Source organism: Leiobunum rupestre, chromosome 4, assembly GCF_980474605.1.
Source record: "Leiobunum rupestre chromosome 4, qqLeiRupe1.1.hap1, whole genome shotgun sequence".
Taxonomy (NCBI): domain Eukaryota; kingdom Metazoa; phylum Arthropoda; class Arachnida; order Opiliones; family Sclerosomatidae; genus Leiobunum; species Leiobunum rupestre.
The window spans coordinates 53411157-53430680 of NC_143387.1; the positions used below are offsets into that span (position 1 = coordinate 53411157).

Genomic DNA, 19524 nt, shown 5'->3' on the forward strand with positions numbered 1-19524 from the left:
CCCCATTAGCTTTTATCAGGGGCACCCATCGAAATAGTTTATTTGACTAAGCGCGCAGGGTTACAATTTCTCCAAATTTGAATGTTGCGGTACTGAGAATTTCTAGGCGTTTAATTGCCTATAAGTCGCTTATCGAACTTTTTAATCGATAAACGGAATAAGGTCCCGTCGATCAATTGAAATGGGAGAATCCTCGCGAGGCTAAAATCGATAATACCAACGTATCCATAACGTTGCTTAGCCAATATAATCGATTAAATTAATCGATTAAAACGTGAATGTCAATTTCCGTATACGGAACTAAAAGAAAATGAACCTTCAATCGATTAACAAAAAAAAACTGCTTTAAATTTAATGGCCAAATTACGAAATCGATTAAAACGTCGAAAATAAATGAATAGTAATAGTCGAGTTAAACTAAATTAATCGGAGGAAAAATCGCGTATAAACATAGAAAATCGACATCAAACGGCAAAGAACCGATAAGACCGCAGGTTTTGAGAAGTCAATGTAAACAAACCAAATTAGTCGAACAAACATCGAATATAACTTTGGAAAATTAACTTCAAACTGCAAGAAAAAGCAGATAAAATATCGTTGGTTCTGTTAACCTAAAAATTGGTGTAAACAAACCAAATTAATCGAAAATCAAATATAAAATAAAGATGGGAAAACTCGACTAGGAACTAGTCAAAAACCAATGAAACGAAGCGGGTTATATTAACCAAAATATCGGTGTAAACCAAATAAAAAATAAAATAAAAATGGGAAAAACCGACTAGGAACGCGTCAAAAACCAATAAAACAAAGCGGGTTCTATTAGCTTAAAAATTGACGTAAACAAACCAAATTAATCGAAAATAAAATAAAGAGCGGAAAAATCGACTTGTCAAAAACAGATAAAACCAAAATAACGTAATCAGCTCGAACGATCGGGCTCCAAATCAAAACTAATCGATTATCGACACCAAAATGAATATCGAATAATCCGTCGTCAATAAAGGCGGAGAATCACAGCTCATTAAGCGCAAATAACGACGATAACAATAAAAACTCGATGAGGGCTTGCAACGAGAGAGACCGCATTATAAAAGCGCCGGCGCTTCCGAGTCTTCCAAGAATGCGGCTAAACATTTCCGGTGGTATAAATAATGACAAGTCAAAAGCTTAAAAAAAATTCCCAAGAAAAGAACGGAATATAAGAAAAAAAATATATAAAAATAATTTAAATTTACCTCATATAAGCGGATGATTTAAAGGTAAGGGGGGGGGGGCGAAATTAGGAGGGGGGCAAAATTAGGAGGGGGGGGGCAGACGAAAATTTTTCTTTTCAATATTATTATTTTAGTTTATTTCGTTTGGATGGCTGTGTGTCTCTACGGCGGCGGTGGCGTACCTGGGTTCGCGAGTAACGGAGGTTGACGGCCTGGTTTTGCTAACCCACATTTCCCTGGCCGCGTGAAAAGACACGCATTTTTTTAATAGCGAGCTATTTATTTTTTTTTCTTCTTCTTTGGGGCTTCCAGCGAGCAATAGGAAATGCGGATTACATAGATGGCCGATTAGAACGAGTCGGGGGAGACCCCGGACCAACGGTTCGAGCCAGAGACGCCCGCGAACCGGGGTCCGTCCATCAAGAGCGCGTCGTTCATTGTTTCCACGCTTTAGCGAGGAATTTCAAAAATGTTGGCCGAAATTACCGGGAGGGAAGGAAGAATGATATTTTGTCGGCTGAAAGGTATAGAGAAGACGCCACTGGAATTTCGGGGTAATGTTTTTTTCGGCCTACACTGAGGTTTCGGACTGAAATGGATTAAAATAGTCAGGTGTAATTCTCAGGGAAGATGTAGACTTTTCCTGAGCCCGGTTATGGTCGGTAATTTGGTGGTTTTGAAAACCACTTTGATATTGATTAACTAATGTTTCTATGTGCAAAGTGAATAGTTGATTTTATAAAATGTCTTTACGCTTGCCCAGCTTGTTGAAATGTTGCCCTGGAATAGTTCAGCCAAGGCCTAAGAATGAGTTCATAAACTCTTTAGTGGGAGAGAAAACGGATCCACAGCTGAAGCGGGCAACATTTCAACAAGATGGCCAAGGTTATTTTATAAAAAGAACTATTGCCGCGTAAATATTTCCCTACTAAAAATTTCCATAACAAAATTAAATCGAAACGGAAAATTACGAAAATAAAGTAAATCAAGCGTATCTAAGTTAAAATGTAAAGGTAGCAAATCTAAACGGTATTTTGCTAATAGACCATTCTATAAAATACTACTAATTATTTACTTTTGTGTATAGAGAGGCAGAAGGTTCGGCCCAATTTTTCACGAACCAGGGCGGCTCATAAAAGGTTTCTCTGGCAAACCTGCTAACCTAGTTGTCTCGATAAATAGTGGATTTTTGATCAAAATCATACTTATTTAACGGTTATAGTTTTATACAATCCATTATTAATAGTTAATTAACTATATCTCATTGATTTTGTAAATAGTTCAGTTATAAACGTACTATATTTTGAAAAACTTGATAAGGTTAACGGTAATAGTGAGTGTAGGGATCTGTTGGCTCGCGTGGCATGAAGGGCTTGTCGCCACCCTCCTACGCATTGTAATCCGGCCACCTGAATTAATGGCTTTAAAAGTCGCTTGATGACTTAGGCCTAAGGTGGTGCCTCGGGTATTAGCCTTGCTGATTATTATATACTATCTTCACGTAGGCTAAATTAGCTATATTTTGAAAATCGACTTTATGGGTGACGCTTTAGAAAATAAATGCGTTTGCAAGTCCTTCTGAAGTAGCGCTATGTGGTCTTTGTGAAAGTATTTGGCCTGGTGGGCTAGGAATTTATTGAAAGGTCTATTGAAAAAGCACAAAAATCAAAAGAAATGATAAGGTAACAAATGTTAACGGATCACATCAAGTAGCTCCCGTGATACCCGATTCGTCCGATCATATTCTGAGATTTTTCAGATCTAGTAAAATTCAAACTACGATATGACCTTTGACCGCGTCAAGGAATCCGTAACAAAGATTTTGGTGGGGGAAACCGAATATAACTATAACGATGCTTATGTTATATACAGGGTTGCCACATTGTTTTCACAATCAAATTCCCTGCCTTTACGAGGTTTTCCCTGACCATCTCCGGAGATTTTCCCTGACTTATTGCGTGCCAAGATTTTGTAATTTTTCACCTACATTTTAGTAAAAGTTTCCTATTCGCAGTCCTGATACTCAAGAGTTAGCCCACATGATAGTGTAAATGGTGACTAGCAACTGAAAATAGTGACTAAAAAGTGACTAAACCTATATTTTAATAAAAATTTCCTATTTGCAACCGAAATTAAATTCCCTGATATTTCTCGGATTTTTAAATTATTTTTAAAAATACCCCGACTTTTATACCCATATTCAAATTCCCTGAATTTTCCAGGAATTCCCGGTTTTCCAGGAACCGTGGCAGCCCTGAGATCTAGAACGCTAGCATCTAATGATCAACGATGAGAAAAACTTTAATGGTTGGTCCCTGTCGGTTGGTGGAGCTGGCGTTGGCGGTGACGAAAAGAAGCGAGCGAGAGAAATAGAGACCCAAATAGACAGGAATCCAAACAAATTTTCCTGGTTCGGCTGCGGCTTTCAGCAAATCAAAGACGCGGGGGACACGAGGCCTCGGGGAAAGTGAAGAGACCAGTCACGTGGACACTCCTGATTAATGAAACCCGCCTAATTGCCGCGTCTCCTCTCGGATAAAAGTGTTGGCATACTCTTATTCCCACACACCAAAATTATATTCCTAGTTATAAACCTGATAAATATCAAACTGGAACAGTTTGGCGTAAGCGCGATAAAAACATTCCTAGTAGAGTTGTTAATTTTCCGGAAAAATAAAATGCGGAAAAATTTCCAGAAAATTTTACGCAAAATGGAAAAATATAAAAAATTTAAGCAAATAACTTTTTAAGGGTTTTTAATGTTTTTAACTTTTTATCGATTTAAAATGTCTAATAACAGTATACATACTACAAAACATTAATAGTGTTACATTGTTAATCAGTTTAAACTAGTCTAGAGGTTTAGTTTTACTTTTATATTAAAAAAAATGACGCGAAAATGCAGCTTCATTTAAATTTGCAAAAATTATTAGACTAATCATGGAATGAAAACTTGATTTTTTTCGGGAAAAAACGGAAAATTTCTGGAAAAAAGGCCTGTCATTTTCCACGAACTTTAAGTATACCCAATCCCCCCGATGTTTAAACTATATTTTAAATATTATATTTAAATTTGGACAAATTTCCAATCATCTTTTACATTAGCTTAACAAACCTAAGATAAATTTTACCTGGTTTTGGAAATAAGGTAGCGAAACGCGAACCCGTTAATTTCAATTAATTTTTAGACAAACCGAATTTTTCGAGTTACCTGGTTTTGGAAATAAGGTAGCGCCTGTATCAATTGGCACGAAATTCAAATATGACAATAGCGCGTATGCTGGTTGTACTAACTAAAAATATAATATTCAAACAAGTCGGTCTTAATTTAAAACAAATATTAACATTTAAATTCCAAAATCACTAAAATGGGCAAATGTTAACAATGTCAGCGAGGGCATGATATTTCCCATCGATTGACGTATCATGTGTCTTTGTACCTGTAAAGTACCGCGATAAATCGTGCGAACTCCGGCAGCGGCGGCTGCGGACGCAGTACGTGAAACTCATACACACAAATCTGCCACGGATTGTATGCAAAAACTGGAACAGTTTGGCGTAAGTGCGATAAAAACATTCCTAGTTTTTGTCGGAGAAGAATCTAACGCAACACGGAGAAGAGGTTCTTTTCTTTCAAATTTGCAAAATACGATTTTAAGTGTGTTCCATATTTACGCGCGGTTCGCTGCCAATATTTGAGATCAAAAGAAAAGCGTGTTATCAGCGTCAATGTGTATATTTTCAAGGTCGAAAAACACGGAATATTTCGACAACAATGAAGCTAAAGCGTTTGTTAGAAATTTAGAGACGCTTTTAGCGCAGTCGTAAAATAATTCGAGGAACTTTTTGACGAGATCTTCTCGACGGAAGGGTAATTGGGCCCCCAGGGTCCGCGTTTTCACACTAGCGCGTTATAACGGGCCTGAGTCATTCGGCCAAAGGAAGTTAGTGAATGCAGATACCGAGGGAACTCTTTTTCATCCTAACTTTAGAGTCGAAGTATACGTGTTCGCGGGGGGTATCCAAGGGGCTCCAATAATTTTGGTCAGTAAGAAAAACAAGGTTCAGTTGGCAAGATGAAAGTTTGATGACTTTTTTCAGGATTTGAAAAGCTCCACCTTTGCCCCCCCCCCCCCCTTAAGTTTTCAACGCCGGAAACTTCAGTCAGCAGATTGGAACTTTTATACTAAAATTTGTCAAAATCAGGTCTCTAAAATAGCGCCCCCTTTCGGTACGCCCTTGGGCCTAGTTTTAATTAGGGTATCGTGATAATGATAAAGATTTTTATTCTTGCTTAAGAAGTTAAGATGAACGATATACAACACTAGGGGGCTTCAATTTAACGGTGGCGCTCGGCGCGTGCTCTTTGGCACGTGTTAATTGCACCGTGCCACCGAGCGTGCGGTGCGCGCCGTTACTAATAAAAGCCCCCTAGTGTTGAATAGTGGCATATTCAGGGAAGGGTAAAAGCTTCTTAGGCGAGAAATGAGCCTCGCGGAATGGAAACGAAAAGAAGTACTCACTTGTAGCTGCTGATTGCCTTGGTTAATTTGTAGTTGTTGCGTTTGGCTCATGTGAATACTGGGAAGAGAATTGGGGCGGCCGCCTCCCGGACCACCGCCGGACGCAGGGTTGAAGTGACCTCCCGTTTGACCTCCTTGGCTGATGGGCGGAGAGGGAGTCATCCCCGCGTTGGCGGCGGCGTTGCCCCTCATGAACTGGCCTCCCATGTTGCCCACGGACACGGGGCTTTGGCGATTGGGAATGGCCTGAACGGAAGGTCCGCCTGGACTTGGCCCGGACACGGGGTCCGTGTAGTGACTCAAAGGTCGCGTGGCCGCGTACGGAGACTGCTGCTGCTGCTGACCAGTTGACGGGACAGGGCCGTTACTGTTGACGTTGGACGCCGGGTGGCCGCCCGGAGGCAGACACGCCTTTGTTAGGTTCGGCTTCTGGTCGACGGGACTGGCCACGGAACTGGAGTTATTGCTGTAAAGAGCGTATCCGGAACAATTAGCGCTAACCAAGTGATTAAATTCAACGTGTTACGTAATCGACTAGTATCAACGTCAACAAATATTTTAAAATAAATCCAAACTAACCTTGATCCCGTGAACTGATTATCGGCGAAGGTGGATTGGCCACTGGGTTTCTGGTCGGGGGTCATCCTTTGCATCTGCTGAGCCTGCCTTTTGTGCATTTCGGCCATCTCCTGAGCGGAGCCGACACCGCCGACCATCTGATTCTTGCAAGACCCTGGTCCAGCGCCGGACATTCCGGGATACATGGCGTTGCCCTCTTGCTTGAACACGACCCCGGTTGGCCTCAAATTGGCCGCGTAGGGTCCCGTGGGCTGAGACGGTGGAGGGGCGTTGGGCTGTTGAGGAGGAGCGTTCGTTTGAGGCGCGGGACTGGTCGTCTGCTGCTGCTGGCCGAAATTCGGAGCGCCGCCCCCGAACTGAAGAGCGGAGGGGGGCGCTTTGGACAAGGGGCTGAGCCCGGGGGCGGGGCTCCCGTTTAGGAAATTAGTCCTCAAGGAAGACAGGGGGTCGAAGGCGTCCGAGTTGAAGGGCGACTGCGAATGGTGGTGGTGCGGCGACCCGATGCCCAGACCCATCTGTTTCTGCTGCATACTCTGATGCTGCTCCGCCATTTGCTTCAGGGTCTGAGCGGCCGGACTAGGTTCGCGCAGTTTGAAGTCCATGACATTGGGATTGACGGGGTTAAAGTTCACGCGCGGTCCGCCAAACCCGTTCCCTCCGCGCCCGGCGTTGCCGTTGGCGTCGAACATTTGCGACTGGTTGAACTGGAAGTTTTCCAACTGTTGCTGTTGCTGATGCGCCGCCGTGGCCGCCGCCAGCGCCCGATCCATGTCCATCATCACCGCACCCAAGTCCTTGTCGTCGTCCCCGTCCTTGATGCTATTCACGGCCTCCTCGAAGTTGAAATCTTTCATCAAATCGGTGGAATTGGTGAAGATGTCGTCGTCGAACAAATCGTTGAGGATGTCCGCGTGAATATCGTCGTTGGAATCGTCCGGAAACCCGAGATTGGCCAAAGTTTCCGCGAACCTATCACTTTCGGAGGGTAGCTGAGGCTCCGGGTTCGCGGTATTTCGCGACGTCGTCGTGGTGGTCGTTTGGTTGGTGCCGGAACCGCCGGTGCAAGTGCCCAAGTCAGTTTCCCGTTCGCGTTTACACTCGAAGTTAGTCCCGACGCTGATGGACGTGCCGATGTCCTCCTGGTTCAAGTTACTGAGCGGGCTGCTCGACGTTTTGATACTGTTTGGCAAGGCCTTCACCGTCACGTTCGTCTGTATCGTTTGCGAGTGTTGACTCTGAGGAGAGGCGGAACTGGTGAACTGTTGCACGATTTGAACCGAGAAACTGGGAATTTGTTGATTCTGGAACTTGGGGTCGCGATTTTGACCGCCGTTATTCGTGTTAGCATCGGGAGTGCTACTCGTCCGGGGTATCTTGGAGCGGTCGCCGGCGTCGTCACCCAAATTGTCCGAGTTGATGTTGAGAGGAGATCCGCTGGAGCGTTTCAGTTTTTGCTGCGAAAAAATAAACATTTTTTTTTTAAGTTTTAAAATATTGTTTTGATTTTGCAATCCCGATAAGGCGTCCCTTCCAATGCCCCGCTCGGAGCGTTAAGCCGTCTATTTCGAAGGACAGTGCCATCGTGTCCGGTCAGTGCTGGTAGGAGCGGGGCACTTAGCGACGCGCGTACACCGCGCGCTTAACTCCGTCTTGAGCCGTTTTGTTAATCTTATCGAGTCGTATCGCGCTAGTTTTCGTAATTGGAGAACGATTACGAACGAGGCGTCGTTTACACGCGCTTCATTGGCTGAACTTTGAGTTGCACGTGCAGCCAGTGAAAATAAATAAAGGGGAGCATTCCGACTAAGACACGCCGAGTCCATTCGCGCCTATTCGATACCGCCATTGTGGATTGACGGCCTGGTCTTTTTGGGGACGCGTTGCGCGTACGAGCAAAAGGGTAACACCCTTCTACAATATTATTTTCTCCGACGAAAAGTTTTGGAAATAACTCTCTCATCAAACATTTTGTACACCTGATTTTTCGAAAATGGTCGCTGTATAATATTTAATACACTGATTTCCAGTTATTTCTCACGATTATAAAGGGGTTTCCAGTAATTCCTAACTACTATACAGTACTTTCCAGTAATTCCCAACTACTATACAGTACTTTCCAGTAATTCCCAACTACTATACAGTACTTTCCAGTAATTTTTTACTATTATACAGTACTTTCCGGTAATTTTTTACTATTATACAGTACTTTCCAGTAATGTCTAATTATTATACAGCAGTAATGTCTAATAATTATACAGCAGTAATGTCTAATAACTATACAGCAGTACTTTCCATTAATGTCTAATAATTATACAGCAGTACTTTCCAGTAATGTCTAATAATTATACAGCAGTACTTTCCAGTAATGTCTAATAATTATACAGCAGTACTTTCCAGTAATGTCTAATAATTATACAGCAGTACTTTCCAGTAATGTCTAATAATTATACAGCAGTACTTTCCAGTAATGTCTAATAATTATACAGCCGTACTTTCCAGTAATGTCTAATAATTATACAGCAGTACTTTCCAGTAATGTCTAATAATTATACAGCAGTACTTTCCAGTAATGTCTAATAATTATACAGCAGTACTTTCCAGTAATGTCTAATAATTATACAGCAGTACTTTCCAGTAATGTCTAATAATTATACAGCAGTACTTTCCAGTAATGTCTAATAATTATACAGCAGTACTTTCCAGTAATGTCTAATAATTATACAGCAGTACTTTCCAGTAATGTCTAATAATTATACAGCAGTACTTTCCAGTAATGTCTAATAATTATAGCAGTACTTTCCAGTAATGTTTAATTATTATAAAGTGTGTATTCTTGTGAAAGGGCTATTAGTCTAAGCCACGCCTTATACGAATGACGTTTGATGACGATGAACGACCGAATTTTTTTAATCGCGAGTTGTGCCAGTGGCCATTTTGTCTAACACAATTTTGGAAGTTTAGCTATGTTTCTAGACCTTGGCAGATAACTGGTGAAAATGTCTAAATGTACAATACAAGGTTGTGGTAATAGAAATATTTTTCGCATATACCTAATTTTATCACTCCCAGAAATGCAATTCCTTCGGCATATCCAGCACAAAATTTACCCTTCTCGTTATTTAAATTAATTTTAACATTAATAGCACCACGATTAGCGACTAGGAGATATCACAGACAATATGGCCGCCCGACGTTTTTTAAAACCGTTCCGATCCGAGAAGATGGTGGTTTGGTCTTTACGCGGGAAATTCGAAATTGGGACGAAGCCCCGCCTCGTGAATACACACTATAGTAATTTCTATTATACAGTTTCAAAGAGTCATGATACTTCATGACTAAAATTTGGTTTTATTTTAAAAACATTTAAAATTTTTGAAAAGGTTTTGTCGCCATTTTGCGTCCCGAATGTCACTTAGCCTTTGACAGTGCCTCACTAGAGGGCGATTTTTTCACGCGAAGACGTCACTAATCGAATAGATCTCGTTAATTAATTTTTTAGGTCCTTATGGGCCATCATATTATAAACTTATGACCATAATAATATACAACGCCAGAGTAGGATAAAGTTTGGGACTTCCGGCGGGCCAACCTGCCGTTGCACCATCAGATGACAAGTACTTACAACGACGCGAAGTGGTATAGACATTCAAAAAAATATACCCGAGTAAACTCGCATCGGGGAAACGGGGTTAAGGGGGGGTTCAAAATAATAGATTTGAGCCGCGAGAGGCTAAAGGGGTCCGGGCCAGGGGGGTGCCGCCCGGGGGGGGGGGCGGACGGGAGAGCGAGAGAATTTCTTGTTGGTAGCAAAATTCTTGGGAGTCTCCAACGCTAACTTGATTTATATCACCCAAGTCTCCGAAGAAAAAAAATTAGGGAGGGGGCCATCGGAGGGGGGGATTAAATTGCCTTTTTTCTAGGAAAAAGGGCACCCCCTGACGGAGCTTATGAGAACTAGAATCTGAAAAGGGGGGGAGAGGGCTGGGATCAAGGCAGATAAGAAACATACGTAAAGGGTGATTCCAAATTGACGGGCCACAAGGATAACAATGAGACGCGTTTTAAAGTCACTTCCGAGTTCAAAATGGCAAAAACTAAACGTACTGGAAATTGCAGCGGACCACCCTACAGCTAATACGATGAACCTCTATAGGGAAATCTTTCTCAAAATAAAGAAACATTTGTCAAGGGACTTTGTTTTCCCATTTCCCCTTTTGGATTTAAAATGATTTACGTCACTCTTACGTAATAGAACGCCTCGTTATCTTTTTCCCTAAATCGAATCATAAGCGTGGTAAATATAAACAAGTTCTAGATGCACCCGCTAAGAAACAACTTATCTCAAAGTGAATTATTCAAACCAATCGAATTACCATTTTTTGGCGTGTATACCCTTAAAAAAATAAGAAATTGATACTAGTATTTTTGGTCTAAGGCAGATTGGAAAATTGCTTACGGGGGTGGATTTTAATGCTTTTTAGATAGCTAAATTTTATTTTATTTTTTTGGTGGGTGAATAAATACTTATTACAAAAAAACTACGAATAACACTAGATAGCTACAAAAAATTGGTTGGTGAATAAATACTGATTTATTAAAAAAAAAACCACTGCTACAACAATTTTAAGGGTTGTTTTATGTAAAAACTCAGTTGTTAGTTTTCCGGGAAAATAAAATGCGCAAATCAGAAAAATAAAAAATTTAAACATTCTTATCGATATAGAACATTAATAGTGTTACATTGTGAATCAGTTAAAACTAGTCTAAAGGTTTAGTTTTACTTTTAGATTCGAAAAAATGCCGCTTTGTTTAAATTTGAAAACAATATTAGACTAATCATGGAATGAAAATTTTCCGGAAAAAAGGCCTCGGTCATTTTCCGCGTTAAAGTTTCCGACTTACAACTCTTAAAGAATTCTAAACGAAAGATTAAGTGAGAAAAAACGGGCTTAATTGAATAATAAAAATCAGCTAGGCTAATACCCAAGGCACCACCTTAGGCCTAAGTCATCAAGTGACTTTTAAAGACATTCATTCAGGTAGAATTAATATTTTAATTTAATAATTTAAAATTTCTACGTCCCCTAATATTGTCGTCTCTAAAATCGTTCTCTAATGGCGTAGACACCGTGAAAAAATGGGCGTCGGGGTATCACTTCGGAAACAGCCTGTACGTGTCCATTTTTCCCGATAGGAAAATTTCCAGACGGTAAAGAATTGAAGCAGGGTTTTCTCAACATGAATATATATCACTCTCCGTCAGGGAAAGGGGGCGAGGGCCCCTACCTACCACAACGCGACGCGAGCGAGCTTTTCAAAATGTTCAATGTCAGATTTTCGGGGTGCTGCCGCTCGCTTCCAAAGGGTTGCCGAGGTTCGCGCTAAGCTAAACGATTTCCAACATACACTTTGAGAAGTAATATTTCTTCGAATTCGACTTATATGGACCCCCCCCCCCATTATATTGAATGTGAATCTAAAATGATACTTTACACGATTGTAGGGTATATTTGTATTGCAATTGGAAATAAATATCTGAAGTAAACAATGCAAAGTATACCGTATCTTAGTAATTGGTAGCGTTTAATTAAAACACATAGGGAATAAAAATCAGAAGTAATTTTTAAAAAAATGAAATCCATTGATATTTCATTTCGATCAGATTTTTATGCGTTGAATTAAATTTATTTCGATCAATTTTTATGAAATTTTGGTATTTTTGAAGGATTAATTTCCATCTAATTAATTGATATTTTGCTTATATCGGTTATATAATAAAAAATTGAACGTAATCTTAAATTTAATTATTATTTTAATTTGCTCAGATCTGCTTAGTATTGGAAATATTTTAGAACGTAATTTTGCCATTTGAAATACATAACGTTTTAATTTAATCACTGTGATTTAAATCAACCTAATTAAAGCAGTCAACCTTGACGTTGATTGCGGGGATTAGGTTCATTAACCCTTAACTGGCGCAGTTAGAAGGTAAATTGAAATCCACCCGTTTGGTTCGAAAGCGTTTAAAAAGAAAAGTCTCCGATTTTTTACAATTTTAACGAATCTAGTTAGTAAAAGCCAAATTACTTTTAATGTATTTAATTGTTTTATTCAAAAGTCGGGTAATTATTTCTACGCAGCGGCGGGCCATCGAGTTCAAAGGATTCAAATGACGAAAGCGCGGGGGGGGGGGGGGGGTAGTAGTCTTCATTAAAGTCGCGGTAATTGCTCCAAAAGATCGGCTTTTTGGATCTCTCTCGTTCAGGCAGGAGAGATTTTTCCGGAAACGAGGGGATTTGTTTTAATTAAGACCAAAATGGGCGGCAAAAGAGGTACGCCTAATTCCTCTTCTTCGTCTAGGGTGGCTAAGAGAGCTTGGCTGGCAAACTTGTTCATTAAAATTATCCGATTGTTGAATTTGCCATAACGATTAATTCGTAGGGCTGCATCTTTTTTACAGTTAAATTATAATTAAATTAGGGATGCACCGATATATCGGCTAATTTTTCAAATATCGGTATCGGACAATATCGGCTTAAGCGAGGCCGATATTAGCCGATACTTCTGGTATTAGAAAAATATTTTCAGGAAAAACTTTAAAAAAAGGCGATACTCAACTAACTAATTAATGGAAAACATTTATTGCCACAACCTTACATTTCCTTTTAAAAAGGTCAGTTGATCGCTGTTGTAGGAAATAATTATTCGCGTCCAAAACGGTCAGGAATCATAAGTGGTTTTTAGACTTCAAAAGCCATAGATCATATCATTTTTTAACAGGTGGTTACGAGAGTAAACAAAAAAGCATAATATTGTGATAGGTAACTTTGTTAATATCGGCTATCCTAGCCGGATAAAATCGGCCGATATATCGGCTGTACCCATATCGGTGCATCCCTAAATTAAATGGTATAAAATAATACGAGTGGGTACTACCAAATAGGATAGCAGGGAGAGCCGACTCCGTATGTTTTTTGTTAAGTGACTGGTAGACCTGCTGACACTAGCGGCCCCTGGTTAGCCTGCTGAAAACCATTAGTTGGTCGTCTGCTAAATCGGCTGTAACAAAAGGCTTAAGAGAAGCAGGCGGTGAATTTAAAACAAATCGAAAGTTTGAAACTCTAAACAAGAACTCCAATTTAAGAACACGTTTATCGAAGCTTAAAAAAACTATAATATACTTTTTAAATGTATAAAGATCAGTTTATTGCAGGTAAATAAACGTTTTTTATATAAATTCCCGTCTTTAATTTACCCTGGGCATTTTCACAATTTAAAAAAGTACAAGATTTTCCACCGTAATATTTCCAATTTGAGGAAATACTCTTATTTTTTTTGTCTTTCGTCAGCCATCATGAAATTCTGATTCCATCCCCCCCCCCCCAAAATAAAAATAGTTCAGCATGGTAACCAGGGGGCAGCAGGTTCGCGTTTCAAAAATCACTTTACACACTCCAAAGGCGGAGTCGGCTCTCCCTGCTATCCTCCTTGGTACTACGCCAAAGACGATATATTTTTTTACTAATTTTGACGATTTTTCAGAAATTTTCATTAATGACATACATTCGAATGTCTATGGAAATAATTAGCCAACTCGAGGGAAATCGATAGGAAGTGGGTTACAAATTCGTATAATCTATATTTCTAATCTGTTTCGATTTCATTTCCACAGGGTTGCCACTAATTTTCATATTTAAATTCCCCAATAATTTCCTCTTTTCCTTGACCATTATTTAAGATCAATGAATTTATTTTAGCTTCTATTTTGTTATAAATGTGAACCTTTAAAATGTTTTAGTGAAACGTTGGAAATAACAACGTTTAAAAATGACCAAAATTTTAAGAAACTACATCACTATCACAAAATTTATCACAGAGCTATAGTTTATTCGAGGGGCAGGTCACTTCCTTGATTAACGACGCACTCCTCGAAAAATTTAATCCGATTTAATCGTGATTATTTTGATTAAATTCAATTTAATCATGATTATGTTTATTAAATCACGTTAAATCATGATTAGAATGTTTAAATTTGATTTAATTATGATTAAATCTGATTAAAATGATTAAATCGTGATTATTATGAATAAATCGCGATTAGAAATTAGAACGACATTCGAAAACAATTGCGATAGAACCATCAATATTAATAATTAATATTAAATTATCGTACTTTAGTTTTGATTTTAATTATAGAATCTCGATTAAACCGATTAAATTGATTAAATCGTGATTAAATTATTAAATCCGATTAAAATGATTAAATCCAATTAAAATTATTAAATCGTGATTAAAATGAATAAATCGTGATTAAAATGATTAAATCGTGATTAGAATGATTAAATCGTGATTAAAATGATTAAATCGTGATTAAAATGATTAAATCGTGATTAAAATGGTTAAATCGTGATTAAAATGGTTAAATCGTGATTAAAATGGTTAAATCGTGATTAAAATGATTAAATCCAATTAAAATGGTTAAATCGTGATTAAAATTATTAAATCGTTATTAAAATGATTAAATCCAATTAAAATGGTTAAATCGTGATTAAAATGATTAAATCTCGTTTAAATCGTGATTAGATTTTTTAATCTTGATTACCCTGATTTAATCACGATAACCCTGATGAAATCATTTTATTATGATTAAGACGCACCCAAAATGGAAGTGACCTGCCCCTCGAGTAAATTGAAGGGATACGATATTTTGGAAATCTTGAAATGTACTTGAAAATCAGTTTCAATTTCTGAAATCACTTTGAGATTCAAATCTACTAAATAACCTTCATAAAATACGAGATAAATTTAAATTTCCCCATCTTAAATGCTTAGTTTCAAATTCCCCGACTTTTCCCGTGTTTTCCATAATTTCCCTGATTTGTGGCAGCCCTGTTCAACTTCTCTAAAAAACAAAATAAAGGGGGTGCACAGATTTCACCACCTTCTGAAAAATTCAAATACCTACCCTTAACAAAATAACGTGGTATAAAGACACCGTAACAAAACGAATTTTAAAATCTTTATGGTCGCCCCCCCGGGCAAACCTGGAGTCTCCTGCCCCCCGTTTATCTAAAAAAGTAGCGAGTGACGTCTGAATTACTTTTGTATAAGTTTGTCGATGGCAGCGAGGTCCCCCCGAATCGGGCCCCCGCAAAAAAGTCTTTCCTCCGCGATGGGAAATATTAGGCCATCTCAAGGCCGGGGATCCGCGGCCATAAATACGCCACTTTTTACTCTTAATTATTTCGGCTTTCTTCGGGGATTCGGCGTTACGCTAATTGCAGCCTTTTCCGCTTAAAGGAAAATATTTCTCAGAGGGAGCAGCCTGACTGAGCAATGAGGGGAAACGCGCCTTCTCGGGAATTGTTAAGCCTTGAACGAGCTATTTTCAAAGTGTTTTTCGACGAATTAATATTCAATACGTATAATCCGCGCGCTCGATGGGAAAGAAAAAGAATAACAAAGCGTGGGTTTCTGGTATGGTCAATTACTTAGCGACTACCCCACCCCCTTCCACGCGGTACCCGTCTTATGTCGCGCCATTTGTCTGTCTGTCTGACTGTCTTCGGGTTGGAGGGAAAAATTACTAATAATTTGTCAACAAGAGGTGTAGACTAATAGAATTAAAAATCAGTGGTCTATTTGAAAACATTATCAAATTGCTTCCAAAATATACTTAGTACCATGAATATATCTAGCTATGAATATACAATAGCAATAGCCTCTCTAACCTCCCGCTAAAATTTGGGTTGGGCTTATCTAGTCACGTGATCAATCACATCTGCTCCGACCGAGTGAGGAGCATGCCGTCATTTCCTTCAGTCTCCTGATTGGCTGAAAACGCGTCACTGGTCTCGAAAGTTGCCACCCAAATCAAATCGACATGATAGAAGGGCTATATCGTAGGGTTGGATATTCATAGCTAGATATATTCATGTTAGTACCACAGTTCAAGCCTGCTTTTATAAATACTGAATATTTTTAAAAGGGGAAAAATTGTGTTTGATTATATACATCTCCTAACAGAATTTTTTACTTTTATTAAAGGTAAATTTTAAGTTAATTGCGATGATAATATACAGTTAAACAAAACTTACTACTAGAATTAAAATAAGAATTTTTTACTTTTATTCAAGTTATATTTTAAGATAATTGCGAAGAGTATATACAGTTAAACAAAACTTAGGAAGGCAAAAAATAATTTAAATTAATTTAAAATTAAATAAAGTTTAAAGAAAAAACCTGTATTCGAACACCAAAAAACCTTAGGCCCCGTTATTTTCCAACCCTGACCGCAGTCCAAACCCCATATAAATTAAAATACTCGCTTTAAAAATTTATAATTTATAAGAGATGGGTTTAGAATTCTCAATCTTAGGTGTTTTAAGAACCAATTAAGGCTTGAAAGGGTCTAGGACACCCACAAAAATGCATCGTCCACTACTTCCAAGGTACTCGGGTTACGAAACCGTTAGTTCAAAATGCGCATAGAACACCTTATCATTCAAATTGAAACACTTTTGTTTCTGGCGTTGTTGATGATAAGAATCGTGCGGTTTTATAAATTCGATAAGGCCATGTTTTGTAAATAAGGAGTTCGATTGTTAAATCTAATCTATTAATGGATAATGTCTACTTTCGTTTTCTTACCGCGGCTTGATGGGGATAATAACCCCCGAATAAGCGATATTATAAAGTAACGCGGCCTTCTTGTTTCACTTCGCTTCTATTAGCTCTCCACTCCAAAGAGGATATGAATTCATTCGTAGGCTTTAACTGTACTATTTCATCGTCCCAATTTAATAAGTTGGGACAGCGTATCGATACTTACACCGGATTTTATATATTGTTATTTCACCAAGAAAACCGGGTTGCCTGACCACTTTTATAAATTTTCCCTGACATTTTTTAAGACCAAAGTTTTTAATTTGGAACTTATTTTTATTTTTAATATATTTACTCAAGCTTTTATTTTAGTATGTGCGACTTTTCAGGTTATAGTTTAAATAGGCGGTTCCCAAAAGGTGTTCCGCGGAAGGGTCATAGGTGTTCCGAGAATTTGCAGCGCGGCCATCTTTGTTTGTGTAAAAAGTCTTTTAAGATAAGTAAAAAAAAATGAGTTTGGGTTCCGACAGAATTAGGTGGATAATTTAGGGTTCCATAGCAAAAACCAAATTGTTAACCGCTGGTTTAAATTCCCTGACCTGTGGCCACCCTGAATTAATTTAAAGGATTAAATAAATACATTATTGAATTCAGTTTCGAAACCCATGGCTTGCGAGAGACCGAAAACCAAGTAACTTTAAAAGTTATTATTTTTAAATAATTTTAATTATAGTGTGTATTTAAAAGGAGTCATAACAACACAAGATAGATCAGAAAAGGAAATTAATTATTTTTAATCTGCTCCTTCAATGATTTCCATTTTGGCGAGGATCATTGTTTTTCGAGAAAAATGGCGAATTAAATATATTTCTTGTTGGCGTGTAAATCTTTTAAAATTTTATTAGTTGGTTTTTAATCGATTATGCGAAAAATTACAGGAAGTAGAATTATAGAATTTTAAGGACCTTGTCAGAAATATAGAAAAATTATTGGATATCTGGGAGCCCTGAGAAAACTATCAAACCGAATTTCCAAGATTATTCTAATGTTGCAATGGTATATAAATTACTTGGTATTTTAGGCCGAGAATTTTTGGAATATTTGCAAATACAAAGTACACCGGAAGTATAGTGAGCAAATCCGCAAAACAGGGGGACGGGAGGGGGGTGGAAATCCTAAGGCAAATATCCTCGTACGCGACGTCTTGATTGGCCGGGGCGCGGGTGACACCGTGCCGACGGATCGACCAATCAAAGGACGGCGATTTGGCGGGGTCGTCATGGTAACGGAATTTCCTGCAAAATCATTTTCGAGTGGTGTCTCATTAAGGGGATAAAGCACGTGTGCCGCGCGCGGATAAATTATTAATGCGCCCGGGAATGGAACCCTAATCGTCGACCAATGCTAATCCCGACACCCCCCCCCGCCCGCCCGCTTACTAGCTTTCCCCTAATTTACAAAATTCACGTTTTTAATCATCGAAAGAGCCCTCTTTCTTCGCCTAAGCCAACGAAATCCGAAACATTTTCGCGAGACCATAAAAGAATTATTTCGTGCGGGGGAAATTAACGCGTCCCCCCCCAGACCACCACATTAACGCGTTGCTAAAAATAATTTCGTACGCCGTTCAGTTTACGCGTATACATTAATCTCAATATTATCACTTTCAGCTAAATCAAATATTTCGTTGTCCCCTTGATTTGGCGAAAGGTCACTCTCGAGGTCACTTTACCGACTTTACCCGTCGGTATCTTAAAATGGCTGAAAATAGCGTAAAGGGAACGTGAAGTGTAAACGGTCTGTGCTGTAATAAAGAAGTTCTCCCTACGCGTGAAACCACTGGAACAAAATTATAGATAAAATCACTGAAATCTAGGAGCAACAAACACAAGGAGAACGCAGCTAGCCTTTGAACACGCTAACGCGGTGTTGCGTACACATTTCATTGGACGAACCTTTACGCTGAACGTTTTACGGAAAGGGGGAAGACAATTTCCGAATTTTCCCCTTCCGACGGCACTAGGCGCTAAAGCGTCTAACCAATGAAAATTGTACGCGAGAAAATAGACGACTTTTGACGGGTTGCGTTCTCCTCGTGTGGGGTGCTGCGTTTGTTGCTCCTAGCTGAAATCAAGTGATCTTTCCTTAAGAACGTGGTTGCGGCCTATTTCCGTTGCCATGGTAACAAGTTTATATCGGTCATGATATTAAGACGCCCAGGATGGTCACCGGATTATTTGCCAAACAAGATCGTGTGGTGATTTTTCATCGTGATCTGTGACGTGGGCAGGGTGACCAGGGAAAAGCTTTGAAAATTTTATAGGAAAAATAGGAATTTTAGGGGCGAATTATAAGTAAATATAGGAAACTAAATAGGTGAATTATAGGAAAATATAGGACACTAAATAGGCGAATTATAGGAAATTAAATAGGCTAAATATAAAATAGGCGAATTATAGGAAACTAACAAAGAAAAATATGGGGAAAATAAGGTAATTATTACATATCGGAATACTTCGACTCAAATCACCTAGAATATTGATAATGTTTTGTACACTGCTTTCTTGCATTATTGGATCACTTAGCGGATTAACAAAGCTCGT

The 19524-nt window shown here is 39.0% G+C and overlaps 1 protein-coding gene across 1 annotated transcript in view; it reads right to left on the reverse strand.

Moving 5' to 3' along the window:
- LOC149948265 (uncharacterized) overlaps positions 1-19524 on the reverse strand; it is a 69134-nt gene that overhangs the window by 38120 nt on the left and 11490 nt on the right. Inside the window, exons 2-3 of the mRNA XM_090173249.1 lie at positions 6317-7770; positions 5738-6203 (exon numbers count right to left, since the gene is read on the reverse strand). Coding sequence (XP_090029375.1) covers positions 5738-6203; positions 6317-7770 — 1920 coding nt within the window. The remainder of the gene's footprint in view (positions 1-5737; positions 6204-6316; positions 7771-19524) is intronic.